Source organism: Lutjanus erythropterus, chromosome 19, assembly GCF_056507025.1.
Source record: "Lutjanus erythropterus isolate fLutEry1 chromosome 19, fLutEry1.hap2, whole genome shotgun sequence".
Lineage (NCBI taxonomy): Eukaryota > Metazoa > Chordata > Actinopteri > Lutjaniformes > Lutjanidae > Lutjanus > Lutjanus erythropterus.
In genome coordinates, this window is record NC_139335.1 from 28,133,362 (window position 1) to 28,148,041 (window position 14,680).

The 14,680-nt window shown below is 39.2% G+C and overlaps 1 protein-coding gene across 1 annotated transcript in view; it reads left to right on the forward strand.

Annotated features, from left to right (window-relative positions):
* LOC146310028 (voltage-dependent T-type calcium channel subunit alpha-1I-like) overlaps positions 1 to 14,680 on the forward strand; it is a 151,862-nt gene that overhangs the window by 43,846 nt on the left and 93,336 nt on the right. The window contains exons 5-6 of the mRNA XM_084745182.1: positions 8,933 to 9,281; positions 10,243 to 10,335. Of these exons, the coding sequence (XP_084601308.1) occupies positions 8,933 to 9,281; positions 10,243 to 10,335 (442 nt within the window). The remainder of the gene's footprint in view (positions 1 to 8,932; positions 9,282 to 10,242; positions 10,336 to 14,680) is intronic.

Here is a 14,680-nt window from a genome sequence, read left to right on the forward strand (position 1 = left end):
TCAGTCCCTGTTACAAAAAATGCATAATCTTCCATCTAGACACCGTTTATAAGGGTATTAAAATAAATAAAATGCCTTGAGACAGACCATTACATATTTTGAATACTTAAACACGTTATTAGATGCAGTCCTGAAAAAAAGATAAAGAATGAAGTTTAATTTGAAAAGTTGTAACATGGTCTGGTAGAATGTGTCTCTGCCTTCCAGCCTTGCTTTTCCAAAATGATCTTTCCTTCCCAACTGTCCCAGAGTCTCGCAATTGCTGGAAACTGTCTTCTTTTCTCTGCCCCTCTGTAGCCCTGATCCTTCCCTCCGTCTCGCTCTCCACTGGCAGGTGTGTTCACAGTTTGATGCTGTGCCATGCTGTGCGATGCCAAGACACAGGCAGGGGGGCAACAGCCTTCATTCATGCTCCACTACTCTGACAGGGGCCCTCTCTCTGTCTTTTTCTCGTTCTGTCTCTATGTCTTTGTTCCTTCTTCCACCTTAGCACCATTATTAAATCGCCAAATATTAAAGACTGTTTATGACCTCTCTCAGCATTCGTTCTTTGTCCCTTGTGTCCTCCATTGGTTTGGATGAGCTCTGCTGTGTTGTAAGTCAGTGTAAGCTCAGTGTGTCTCAGTGCATACCTGCAAACTATCGATGCATGGTCTCTAAGCTACTCTCAGTGGGACGTGGCACAGCCTGATATGGCCACTGTTACTATCGATCCTGGAATTAGCGTGTGTGCATGTGTGTGGTTTGCAGTTGAAGTGAAAGGATAAATCCTCCTCCTGTGGAAGTCCACAATATCTGTCCTGCGGGATGGGGAAGGATCGGGAGAACTGGAAAGAAGAGGAAAGCTGGGGATGAGTGAAAGTGTGAGAGGAGTGAGGACAATCTGAAAGACAGAGGAAAAAAGAAGAAATAGAGGAGAGGCAAAGGGAGAAAAGGCTGAGGAAGAAGAGCAAAAGAGAGGAAGAAAGAAGGGAAAGAAAGAGAGAAACAAAGAGGACATAAGCTGTAAAAAGACAGGATAAACGTCATAGCTGCAAGTGGTGGTGTGCGGCAGCCGCGGTCTCATTACCGGACACCGGCTGTTTGTCACAGATCTGAAATTTCATGTGTTTTGGACACTGGAGGAATTTGTTCAAAGTTACTTCCTGTGTCCAGTAAGGCACTTTGGAGCACCAGCAACTTAGGCCTATACATTATGTTCCAGTTTAACAAAACGCAAACCATGCAATGCCATGCAAATCAAATGATGGTTGTCACATGAGGCCTCCTTTCTCTTGCCAGTGGGTGGTGCTATGAGCATTTCCTTTTTGACATACAGACTTTTATCAAACATATGAAATTTCGGGCAGACTGGACAATGTAAATTTGAGTTACAACATCTTTCTTTTTTATGGCAAAACTTTGAAACCTGGTGCCACGCTGTAGCGATTCCATTCAACAAAAGCTCAAGCTTTTAATAACTTGTCATCATGAAGGTCTTTAGATTGCACACACCTAATTTTAAGTCGCTCTGATAACTCTGACTTCCTGTTGGGCCTAGGGTATGATTCCAAGAGGCTTTTTTGTATGCCTGCACATGATGCAGTTGCCCTCGGGCCAAAATGCTTGTCAAAAATGAAGTTTGGGGCAGTATTGACCATTTACAATAAAGTTAAAGCAACTTCCTGTTTCATGGAGAAACACTGAAATTTGGAAAACATAATCTTTTAATAACTTTTGATCAAAAACTAGTCTAGATGGCACACACCAATATTGAAGTCAATCTGATTAATTCTCTATGAGGAGATTATGAAAGTATAATGCCTGTAAAACACCAAAAAATGACTTTTTAAGTCAAAATGGCCAACTTCCTGTTGTGTTTAGGCTATGGTTCCAAGAGACTTCTTTGAGTTCCTGGGCGTGATACACGTATCTACCACTTTTCATACATCTAGGTGAAATGTGCTACGGGGGCTGTTCTTTAGGGCGTGTTGTCGAGCCATTTTGCCACACAAATGGGTGAGACCCATATCAGATGTAGGTTTTCTCTATGACAAGTGTGTGTGACAACTTCACGTTTTGGAGAAAGAAAAACGGGGAAGAATAAAAAATAATTCCCTCAGTTTCAATGGGGTCCTCGCACTGAGGTCGGATGGTTGAGCCCTAACAGGCGAAAAAAGAGGGTGTAGGGTTCAGGTGTTAAATACACTGTAAGATAAGGTTGTGATCCATGCAAATACAGTATGCTTGAGGCATATGTGTGTATCCAGTCATTTTCTGATAAGTCCCCATGCAGCAAAAACAGAAAATGAGAGATGATCCTGATATGCACAGAGAAACAGGGATAAATCGTGAGAAAAGGCCAACTGAGAGAAAGCGAAAGGAGGCATGAAGTGACAGACAGAGACCGCACAATGAGTAAATACTGTAGGTCGAGTGACCCCGAATGTGTGTCTTCAGTAATGGGCCTGCTGATGGAGAAGGTCTATTTTTGTCCTCCCTAGGCCCAGACCTTAGTATGAGCATCCACACCATGCCCTCATTTACTCCACAGCCATGTCAGATCACACACACACACACACACACACACACACACACACACACACACCTAACAGACCCTGCTGACTGGCTCAGTGGTATTTATTTCTTCCTTTTCCCAACATCCTTCTCATTGTTTTCCCTAAAATTTCGTTTTGAGTCATTCGTGTTCAGCAGCAGTTTTCTGTTGCCCCCCATTTTTATTATTTTCCTTGCGCTTTGACACCACTGCTTTGTAAATCAATCCTTATTGTTAGGATTTGAATGCTTTACTTGTTTCTTTTTCTGTTTATAGGTTTTTGTAATGAAACATATGTCCTCATAATAGCCTCATCAGCATGTACCAATGGCAGCCAACTGTCCTTTTCAATGAATCCACAGATGAAGATAAGTCTGAGTTCCAGGTGGATATGAACTGAAAGACTCTTTGACATGCTTCCATTAGATCTGAGAGGTAGAGAGACATCTCAGGAAATGATGAGGTGCTTTAGATGGTGGCAATCACTTACATTCAGAATTTAGAGATGTGCATGTCATTAGCTTTGACACTCACTACCTCACAGCGAGTGAATGGGTTCATTGACAGTGTATGTATGTGTATGTAATAGGTGTCAGTGCATAACAGTCTAATTTGTTTTTCTACTGATTTCACACTGAGGCACATACACAATGTCGAAAGGACGAAATCTTCAGTCTGACATTGGGGAGGACAAAATAGAACACTAATGGCTGGTCAGTGTTGTTCATGTGGGGGGGGCGGTGCTTATAATAGCTGCTATTTGTATCCAAATACACACACACACACACACACACACAACACACAGTTGGTCTATGAGCATGCTTTGTTTTTGCTGCATTAACTTCAGAGTATCATATCAAAATATGTCAATAGCCCAACCACTAACCAATCAGATCACTGATAAAACAGTGTCATCAGTTCTACACTTTTTGACATAAGAGCTCTTCCTGAAGGGCTGGCATTCTACCCAGAACCAATTGCTTCTGACAAACCTTTATTTTAATCCAAAGAAACTTTTTTGGAAGAAAAAACAATTGGGTTCTAATAAACCTTCTAGAGCCCCACCCATGGATTCTTGTTGGCACCCTTGAAAGGTGAACAGGTTACTAGGTGGAACCATCACACCTTAGCCTCTCATAGATGCTCATACTGTATTTTGAGTTCTATGTAGAACTCTGAAAAGACTCTCAAGTGGAACACTTATAAAAGGTTCTACCAGGAACCAAAAAGGGTTGTCCTATGGGGACAAACTGAAGAAGCCTTTATGGTTTAGTTTACCCTTTACTTTGAAGAGTGAACAGGACCATGAACGTGCTCCTGAGTTTACAATATGTGACAATTAATAAGGACAGGTAAAGAAACTGATATGATTTTTCTGCGCAGAACATTCTCAGAATAGTAAAAACTATTCACTCTTACCATGTCTTTAAACATGGTGTTGTGCCTTGTAACGCTGGCAAGCAGCCTCTTTCACTTGTAGCTGGAAACCCCAGTTTTAACAGAAACAGGTGAGAGGTTTGTTTCTACAATTTGATAATAAATTCCAAGTGGTAGGTTGCTCATCTTTGGTGTCTACAGCTGTCTGAACATCTGTCCGTTTGGAGTATATTCATTGCACACAGACAGCACATCTTGATATGCAGCTTCTGTTTTTGTTCATACATACACAGCAGTGCAACGTGTCAGATGAAGGTGAAAAAAAAGATCAGCGGGTGTTGTGATTATTAAATCACTGGTAATGACAGATTAGTACACAGAAAAAATTTACTTTGGGAAATGTCTGGATTCATTGCGTCACAACATGAACACACATCACCACAAATCAGCATAAATAAAGATTTTTTTTAATTAAGTTCACAGTGCACTGTGTTTTTAAGATAAGAGAGAGTTGGAAAAGAGAAGAACCCTGGTTTTCAGACATCCATAAAAACTCAGAAAAACAAGTTCCAATCGAGCAGCCTGGTGTGTGTAGAAGTCTATATGGTTATACTGCAGCAGCCTGGTGTGGTTTTCAAGGGATTTAACAAAGGTAAACACAGTGAGCGATCATGCGTAATGACACTGCGCTCTGACATGACAGAAGCTGCAGATTTAGCCTAATCATTTCTAAAAAAAAAAAAAATCTTTCTATTTATTTTCTTTTTTTGTGCACACAAATGAATACAGTGAATGTTGCCACCACCTGACCATGTGTCATTAAACACAGAGTAGAATGAGCCTTGAACCAGTCCAGATGGATGGTGATAGTGGATGGTCAAACTTCCCTCGTGTGGCAATTACGTGCATGAGCTTAGTAACCATTAGTTTCATTTTAATTTCACTGTATTTTTGACTACAAACAATATATTCCACAAAGCTCCAGATCCAATAAAACAGAATGGCCTGATTTTTCTTAGTATTCATAGTTTTCACGTCTGTATGGGAACGCCTCCCTGGAGTGCAAAACAATGCTGTCTTCCTCTGCCCGCCAGCTTACAAACTGATTGGTATCTGTTGTCTCGGATAGTTGTTGTGCGATCGGATGCGCTAACCGATGAAGAGACAAGCTTGGGCTCTTTTTCTGCAGAAGTCTGTCCCACAAAGAAAACCCAGAAAAGAGGACACTTTGGATTTGAGCCATTAGACAGATCTCTGTACTCAGGGAGGACAAACAATAGCAGCTGTTAAGAGTACACACATATTTACAGCGAAACTTCATCAATGTTTGTATTAGATTTATGTCATGAGATATTATGTTAGCCTAACAAAATGATACTGCCTTGTCATTGCTGCCCTACGACACTGACCACAAAGAGAAAAGACCTCAAAAACCCATGGGCCAATGTTAGATAGCTAACATAAGTTAGTTAGTACTCACCTTTGCTTTGACAATGAAGAATTTCTTATCCTTCGCCTCCCAAACAGCATCATTATTGAACTGTCCAGATCAAAAATACATATAATTGTCTGTACTTTTGTACATCCAGATCGGTAGTGTAAGGTGAGGCATCCTCCACAAGATAGATGCAAACATTGACGAAATTATGGCAAAAATATGATGGCAGGTGCTGTATATGTATCGCAAGTTCCCAAAACTTGTAGTTTGTTTTCATATCTTTGTTTTTCTTTAGTTGAGAGATGATCCAAATATTCATGGTTTGAAACAGAGGGAAATTTTAGTGGCTCGTGCTCTGTCTCTACGGAGAGTCCAGTGTGAGCTGCCATGTTGGCCCACTGTTTTTGTCCCTCAGGTCACCATGCATGTCACGTGACTGAAAACTATGAATAGGAACACAAGGATGGGATTACAATACATAATGTTTCCATTAGAAGATTCGTGGACATGTTCATTTCAGAGCTCCCTGCCGGCGACCTCTTGGCGATCGTTACATTTAAACCCTACACTTGTGAACATATTGCATCTCAGAAAGTGGTGTATGGTTATTTCCACATGTCACAGTCCCAGGCAAATGAGGTCAATGAGTTCAACAGGGTAATCAGCACAGAGCTGTCCCTGTTTCAAACGGCACAAATCACTTGTTACTTCTGCTTTGTCAAGACCAGTCCAACCTACCTACCAAGTAACATTGAATTCATTCTTATTCTCTCTAGTTTTTACAAAGCCTGCGGTAGAACTTTTGTGGGTCTATTTAGAGTCCACCTACTTGTCTTCTCCAAACTGATGAATAAAGGACTATGGGTAATTGAGTGTGACATCTTAGGTGCTGCATGATTTCTCCTCAAGCCACTCATTTTGTCATGTCCTGACCAAAGCGTGACCCCACCCTTGTTTACCACACCTGTCAGCACGCCTTTGGTTTGCTGAAGTGGCTGCAGGCGGTGTTTGCTAGTTCACTGCTGGGTCAGTTTTTTTCTCTCACACACATGATCTATATATATATATATATATATATCAAGTACAGCTCCATACTGAGCCATTTATTAGTCTAGTAAGGTCAACATCTTCTGGATCTCCTCCTTTCTGGTGTGTGTGGCTTTTGTTTTTTTGTCTTTTTTCATTTTGTTGTTTGGAGGAAAAGGATTAAAGGGAACAGGAACATACAAAATAATGAAAAGGTGTTTTTTAAAAAAAAGTTGGTCTATGTGTGTATGCATGTTTATTTATATATTCTGTATATAGTACTGTGTGTGGGCGGTATGACCTAAAATTTAGATCACAATATATCTTGAAGCTATTTTTTCTTAAAATTTCAATATAAGTGCTTCTGAGGGGGATAAAGCACTGATATGACAACTGCATGGCAACTATTACTTTGTTAACTTGATTACTAGGACATATTTGACATAGATTACAGATATTTTAAAGATATTTCATGTGCAAAACTGGAATAATATAATAATAATAATAATAATAATAATAATAATAATAATAATAATAATAATAATCTGACTTTTTAACCCTTAAATGGGCAAGCACATGTAAATATTTTTCTTTTAAATATGATCTCAATTTTCCAATTTACACCCTCCCTAGATACATTGCCCATCTGGGGTGAAATTTTAACATGTCCCCCCTTTTTAAATAGTTCATGTGCCAACTTTCAAAACTTTTCATAAACATGTCTTTCATGTTTTGCATAGTTTTAAAAAGTGAAGAAAAAAAAACTCAACAGTAGTTATTCACATATGTTTTGAATTATGGAAATAAGTCTAATCTTTGAATAAATGATGAGCCATTAACATGTATGCAACGGTCTGCAATTCATAGCAATGGTCTGCTATACAGAAATAACAGACCTTAGAATGCTGTAATTGGCCAATCAGAATCAAGCCTTTGACAATGCCATGTAATAATCAATAATACACATTTAAACAGAAAAACAAAGAGAAATCATGTCACACCCTTATATTATCAATTATTGAGTATATGCCTCAAAACTTAAGCACATCTGTCAATGACTAGCCCTGTTTTTTACTCCTATCTGCACAATGTGTCCTCCTGGACACAGATGTTCATTGGCTGATTATCAGAGTTATGAACATTAAAAAATGGTCTTACATCTTGGCCAGTGTCTTGGTCTAGGTATGCTGACATCTTGGATTTTTGATACAAAGGACAAGTATATTTTTGAATGTTGGTGTAATTTATTATCCTGCTGGAGCGTCTCCCCTGCTGTCAGTGTCACAGCTGAGCTCCTCCACAAATACACACACACACACACATACAGACACATGGAGTGAAGTCAGCAGAGAGGCAAGAGGAAGAAACCTGCGCACTCTTGTGCAGGCTGATGATCACAAGTCTTTGGACAACTTTTCTTTTGTCAGGCAAAATGAGCCAGCCTCTACTGGTCAGTATAATACAGTCAAAATTCATACCAAAACTTTGCAAAACTTTATATACCGCTCATACCTGAGCTGGCCTGTGGGCCACGCTTGGCTTGTGCTGCCTTTGTTTTGGCCCACCATGGAAGCTCATGCTTTTACTCACCTTAGTTTGAGAGTGCTGTAAAATCCTTATCATGATGACTATGAAACACAGATTTTGTGCAGCTAAAATGTACATAATTTTACCATAATGTGCAGCAAAGTGCTATTAAGCTTCCCTATTAAATTCTATTAAAATGTCTTATCTAACTTATCTTCCACTGACATTGCAAGTGACTGCACAAGGCATGTAATAGTGTGTGTAGTACGGTGGTATTTTACGATAATATGTAACTTAAACGTTGCTCAGTGTAACATCCAATAATGATTCATTATTCAGTGTTGTCATTATGATGATTAACTTTATATTTTTGTCAAACTGAATTAAATCTCCAATTTATTATAAGGGTGGACAATACAGCTGTTCAACTTAATTTAAAACACTTTAAAACATTTGCATTCATTATCTGTCAGAAAGGTGTGTTTCCTTTGCCTGGAAAATAAAGCATATGGATGTTTTATTGACAGTTACCTCTGCAAATGAATAGAATTACTATTAAGCAGGTCAAACTGTAGTGTTCTAATTATTTTGCAGCTTTATTTTAGATTTCAAATGTAAATTTGCCATTAAATATAATACATTTTAATTCAGTGTCGTTGTATAAATCTCTGGTTTATACACTGTCCACCCCTAGTGTATCACTCGGTGAGAAAGGAAGAGAGTGAGAGTACACAGTATACTCCTTCGTGCAGGATAATTTGCATTTCTTAATTCACCCACTTGCTTTCAATGATGCATTTATCCCACAGGCTTGGTTGGGTACTTCTGGGGATTTACTTCAGTGACTGCGCTATATAACGTCTCTCATTTCCCATTCTCCCCTCTTGATCCCTCTTGACTCTCCTTCTCAATGAATTTCTCATGAAACTCCTCAAATGAAGCAGTGAAACAGGATAAGATATACAGTATATATGCAGATTCTATTCCAGAGCCAGCTAACTTAGTTTCTTACCCTGTCTCCACCCCAGCTCTGCGGGTATGACCCTGCCTCCTCCATACTACCAGCCAGAGGAGGACGACGAACGCCCCTTCATCTGCTCCCTGGCGTCCGATAACGGCATCATGTCATGTTCTGATGTGCCGGCGAGGCGCGAGGGAGGACGCACGTGCTGCCTGGACAAGGAGGACGCGCTCCACCGACAGGCTCTTGGCCTGAGTCCTGAGCCACTGGCAAACGGCAGTGGTGCTGGCGAAGCGATGGGTCTGTGCATCAACTGGAACCAGTATTACACTCGATGCCACACAGGAAATAGTAACCCCCACAAAGGTGCCATCAACTTTGACAACATTGTCTACGCCTGGATCGTAATTTTTCAGGTATGTCCCATATGGGCCAGTGACGTAAAAATGAGGTTACTGATATTTTACTATATTCTTTTAGGTGCTCTCTAAAGTGTTTATTATGAGAGTTAGCTAACCTATATCATAAAGAATAAATGAATTCAGAACAATCCACTGGATTTAAACATGCCATATGAACCACACTGCAAAAAATTAAGTTGAGATAACTCAAAATTTAAAGGCAGCTTACTGCAATAGATTTTTGAGTTGTGAGCCCAACTCAAACTGAAAAGTTTTGAAATAAGATAAAAGAAAAAAAGTTTTGCTGACTTATAATCTTAGATTGAGATAACTTATTCTTCATCTTTAGATAAAGTTGAGTTTTAAAAAGTCTAAAAAATGAATTTCAAAATCTGGTCACAGTGAACTGTGAACCAAATTTGTCAAAATTTTGGTTGTTGGAAATAGTTTTGAAAATATTAAAATATTAAAAAATTATTCACTTTCACTTCAGTGAGATTACTTGATAATTGGGGGGTTCTAAAGCTCAAAGATTCAAATTTATTTAAAGAAGAAAGATTATCTCAACAAAAGATTAATAGTTTTTCCAAGCTTGAATTTGGCTTAAAACACAAAACTTTAGTGGCCAGAAATTAAATGGTTTTAAAAATATTAAAATATTAAGAATTATTCACTTTCACTTCAGTGAGTTTACTTGATGATTTTGGAGGGTTCGAAAACTCAAAGATTCAAGTTTTTTTAAAGAAGAAAAATTATTTAATCAAAACATTAGTAGTTTTTTCAAGCTTGAGTTTTGCTTAAAACTCAAAAATTGAGTGAAAATTTTGAGTTTTCTCAACTTGCTTTGCCTTTACAGTGTATTTAGCACTAGTAGGTAAATAAAGGTATTGTTTTTTTTGCAGTTAAATTCTGCTGAGTAAGCATGTTAACTAGTAAATGTTTATTTGTTAACACTCAGAAGAATCTTTCCTCCTAGGTGATCACCCTGGAGGGCTGGGTGGAGATCATGTATTATGTAATGGATGCCCATTCCTTCTACAACTTCATCTACTTCATTTTACTCATCATTGTAAGTAACAGCTACAGTTATTAGTACTCTACACCTCTACCAACCTGACACATTTGGTGTACGCTGTGTTTTGGTGATTAAAAATTGAAGCATACCTGTAGTTACACACTGCGGAGATTAAATATAATCCTCTATAAAAAGAATTTCTCATAAGATTTCCAATATATTTTAACATCAGTGGTCTCCTGCCATCAATACATTGAATGAGGATATTTCCTGAGTAGCAGATTGAAGTGTTAATAGACTCATGGAGATCAATAGTAGCATAAAGGACTGTCTACAATCAATGTCTGAGAGTGGGAGGGAGGGAGGGAAGGAAGGAGGCGGATGTTACATAAATGTATCTTTGGTGGTGAGTAGGAAAAGGGGAGAGAAGAGGAGGAAGGACAGTTGAAAAAGACAAGAAAATATACAGTATGTACACTGTGTCAAGAGCTCGATCAGCTCTTTGGTGCAGTGCCAGATGGTGGTTATGGTTATTCAGCATTCACATGCCATTGGCTCTCTGCAGTTGATCTGAGTATATTGAAAAAAGGCAAGAATGAATGGAGGGTGACTAAAGGAGATGACACAGTGTGAAAAATGCAAACACACCAATGAGTCACAAGCACACTGTACAATTTCCTCAGTACTCTAATGAAAAGGAACAAACTTAAAGGGATAGTTTGGATTATTTCAAGTTGGTAGTTATTGATAGTCAGTGTATCACCTACAGTACTTGGCAGTCAGCTTGTACCCAGTTTGGAGAGCAGCCAGCATGGAAACTAAGCAATGTACTGCTATGGACAGGGTCTGTCACAAAAGGTATTTTAACCACTTAAAAAACATCTACCCAAAAAACTCAATAGCAGTTTAAGAGTATACTATATTTAGAATATTTCCACCACTTCACCATGCTGTCCGACAGCCTTTAATGATAGGTAACTGCCTTTATATAGGCCAAATATCGCTGTCTCAAAAGTAACCAAATTCCATAGGCAAAAACAGTAATTTTACCTCACAGAACGCAGGAGATGCTGGTCTACTGCTGCCTCAATCTGTTCATGTAGTTTGTGTTATTGTGTGACTTCTTTGTTTTTTAAGGATAGTTTGGATTCACTAATATCACATAATAACAAAAAAAAACTAACAGATGGAGGCAGCAGTAGTACAGCAACTCCTGTGTTTTCTAATGTAAAATGATTGATTTCGCTTATGGAGTTTGGTTGGTTTGGAGAGAACAGCATTTGGCTTATATAACAGTGTTTTTTTCCCCTTGAAAAGCTGAGTAAAGTGGTGAAAATATTCTAAATATAGGGTACCTCATACAACCTGAACTATCCCTTTAAAAAGAGTGCAAGACCTGCCCTACAAAACAGTTTTTCCTCTTCACACCGTTGGTGTTACTAGGATGAGGTGATTATTGGCATCGGGACTGCAGCTGTAAATTGCATTCCCCTGCTGGCACGTCTGACTCAAGGTTGGCATTGCCGACGTGAGCACCTTTTGGCACCCAAAGTTAATTGACAAGATGTCACAGTGAAATCACTTTTGCCTGGTTCATGTACAACAAATGTAGTAATTTCTGGCACAAGACACATAAAAGGCACTAAACAGCTGATCACATCGTCAAACGGATTTTCATGTTCCAATAGAAATGCTACAATTGTGCTTTGAGAACTGACCAAACAAAACAAGCTCATTTGAAAACCAGAGCTCCACAACACCTAACAATCAGGCAAACACACTGCGCACACAAATGTGTCACCTCTTTGAGCTTCCTTGTAAAGCTCCAGCCTGTTTAGTGACCAGCAGTTAAAGGTTCTAAGGGACGCCCTAAAGCCTTTATTGACAATATAACTGTTTTTGTGCCAAAATTGGTGCTGTTTGTACTTTCAGGTATCTGCTTTATTTTACTTTTTTAAGAGGTGTGTTAATTAACTGCCACTGAAAATCCAATATTTCTTCATTTTGCTGCTTCATACTAAAAGCTTTTAGATAACAAAATAAATGGGGGGCTTTTATTGTTAAGAATTTATAGGAAATAAAAAGTTTATCCACTGTTCAGACATTCAACTTAAAAAGTGTGTGTCATACATACACACCTTCAAGCGGGTCCAAACTCTGCCATGCTAAGTCAAATCGAGTTAAGCCAAGCAGCACGTTTCTGGATGAAATTGGAGCAAAAGAGTAGCAGAAGTTACTGATGGAGACGACAAGCTATCATTACCTTGGCCTGAAAAGGAGCAAAAAATTTGCATGTCAACCTGGGCTGATTTTTGTAGCTTCCAACTGAATCTCTGTGGTCTGAAGTTTAGTTTCCCTCCTGCATCACTGTTGTACTGTAAGGAATCTACTTAATTTTACTGTTTCATGTTTGCTTTCAGATGAGAGGAGTCATGTTAGGTTACTGCTGATGAAAACCCAGAGTTTGTTGCTTCATAATAAAAGATTTTTGCAAAATAACCAGGGGACTTTTATTCTGAAGAATCTATAGGAATCTATAGGAGTTCATCCACTGTTCAGACACTCAACTAAAAATAGTAAATACACACCTCCTCCAAGTGGGTGAAAACACAGTGCTGGGCTGATGCAGTCAAACCAAGCAGCACATGTATGAAAAAGGAGGGAAAGCGTTGCAGAAATTACAGATGGAGGCGAGAGGCCGTCATTGCCTTGAAAATTAGCCATGTCCACATGAGATGCGTTTACATTACTGCCAATCAGACCTGGAGCTAATAAAAACACGTGACTACTGCAGAATCATTTGACCGGGGAATTAATGCTGATTGCTGATTGTCCCTTTCCCACTAAAGAAAAAAGCCAGATGTTTGTGGGGGTTTTTCGTCCAGTGTAACAGAGGCTTATAAAAGTTTTAGGTCAGGCATTACAACTGTCCCAAAAGGTGTTGTTTGCACAGCGAGAGTCACCTTACAGTGACTCTCTCATTATTATTTTGTAATCCTTTCCTTCATTCTCTTTCACTTATCTTTCTTTGTGTGTGTGTTGATTTGTTAAGTACCCTGTGCTTGAAAGTTGATCCTTTAAGTGTGTGTTCTTAATTACAAAACAAAGAGAAGTTTGACCTCCACAGTGTCAAACAGTTTCACTTCTGTGTGCTTGATACTTGAGATACTGTCAGGTGTGCAACCTAAGTGCCTGTGTCACATCGAAGAGTGAGTCAATGGATTAAAGTGACTTACAGATAACTGCTACCAAGAGGGCAATTATTGGGAGTGTTTGTGTGTTTCAGAGAAAGAGAGGCAATATATAAACATAAATGTATGTGACAGCTTCTGCATGAAAGCACATAGACACATGCAATCAGTTATAAGCTGAGCCTGCCATCTTAATGTGTGTTTTTGCTTTTGTCTATGCGAATGTTTATATGAGTGTGTGAGTGTTTGCATGCATGCATAATGCAGCGATCATCTGAATGCGTGATATTGGACTGCCCTCCCTGATTATGCGCACAGCAACTGATCAGAATCACAGAATAGACACACACACACACACACATACACACACACACACACATATATACACAGATGCAAGCCTGGAGGGAAATCAAAGCCCCACACACCTGCAGACCTGCTTTGACCCACAGGCCACAGATGGGCATCTCTCCTCCCTCTCTCCACACACACACACACACACACACACACACACACACACACACACACACACACACACACACGCGCATACACACACCTACTTTCTATGTTTCCTCTCTCTTTCTCTCTCAGTGAATATCTCTGGGTTTTCCTTCACCTTCCCCTGCATTTTTGATCACTGGGGAAGAAAGTCAATAAATGGAAGGTCATTAAAGGGGAAATATATATTATATTTACTGTAATTTCCCATAATTTGACCATAATATGCCATTAGAGGTGTCAGAGGGAACATGCTCAGTTGAAACACTTGCTTCTCTAACAACGCTACAGCCACAGTGTCTAATAACTGTTTTAGTTTGCCTGTTTCAGGTTAATTAGAACTCAAATTAATGCCGAATGTTTGCCAAATGAGTTAGCGTCTCTTTATGAGTCATAAGAAATCATTAATAATCTTTTAGAAGGAGTAGACGTTTATAACAGTTAAACTGAGCAAAATGTTAATGGAATCTGGCAGGCAGCGAGACAGGCAGTCACTGAACTCCAACTCCAGAGTGTGTACTTTTTAGAACAGTGGGCTTTTGTTTTCAGGATAACAGGCTTAGTTTTATATTGACAGACACTGACAGTTATAAACAGCTGATCAACTTACAGCGAAGGACTCGTCGTCCCTTATTATTGTCAGTTTCCAATGTTGCATGTCTTGCGCTCCTGCAGAGTTCCTGCAGCCTACCTGAGCTTCTTCACATCTCAGG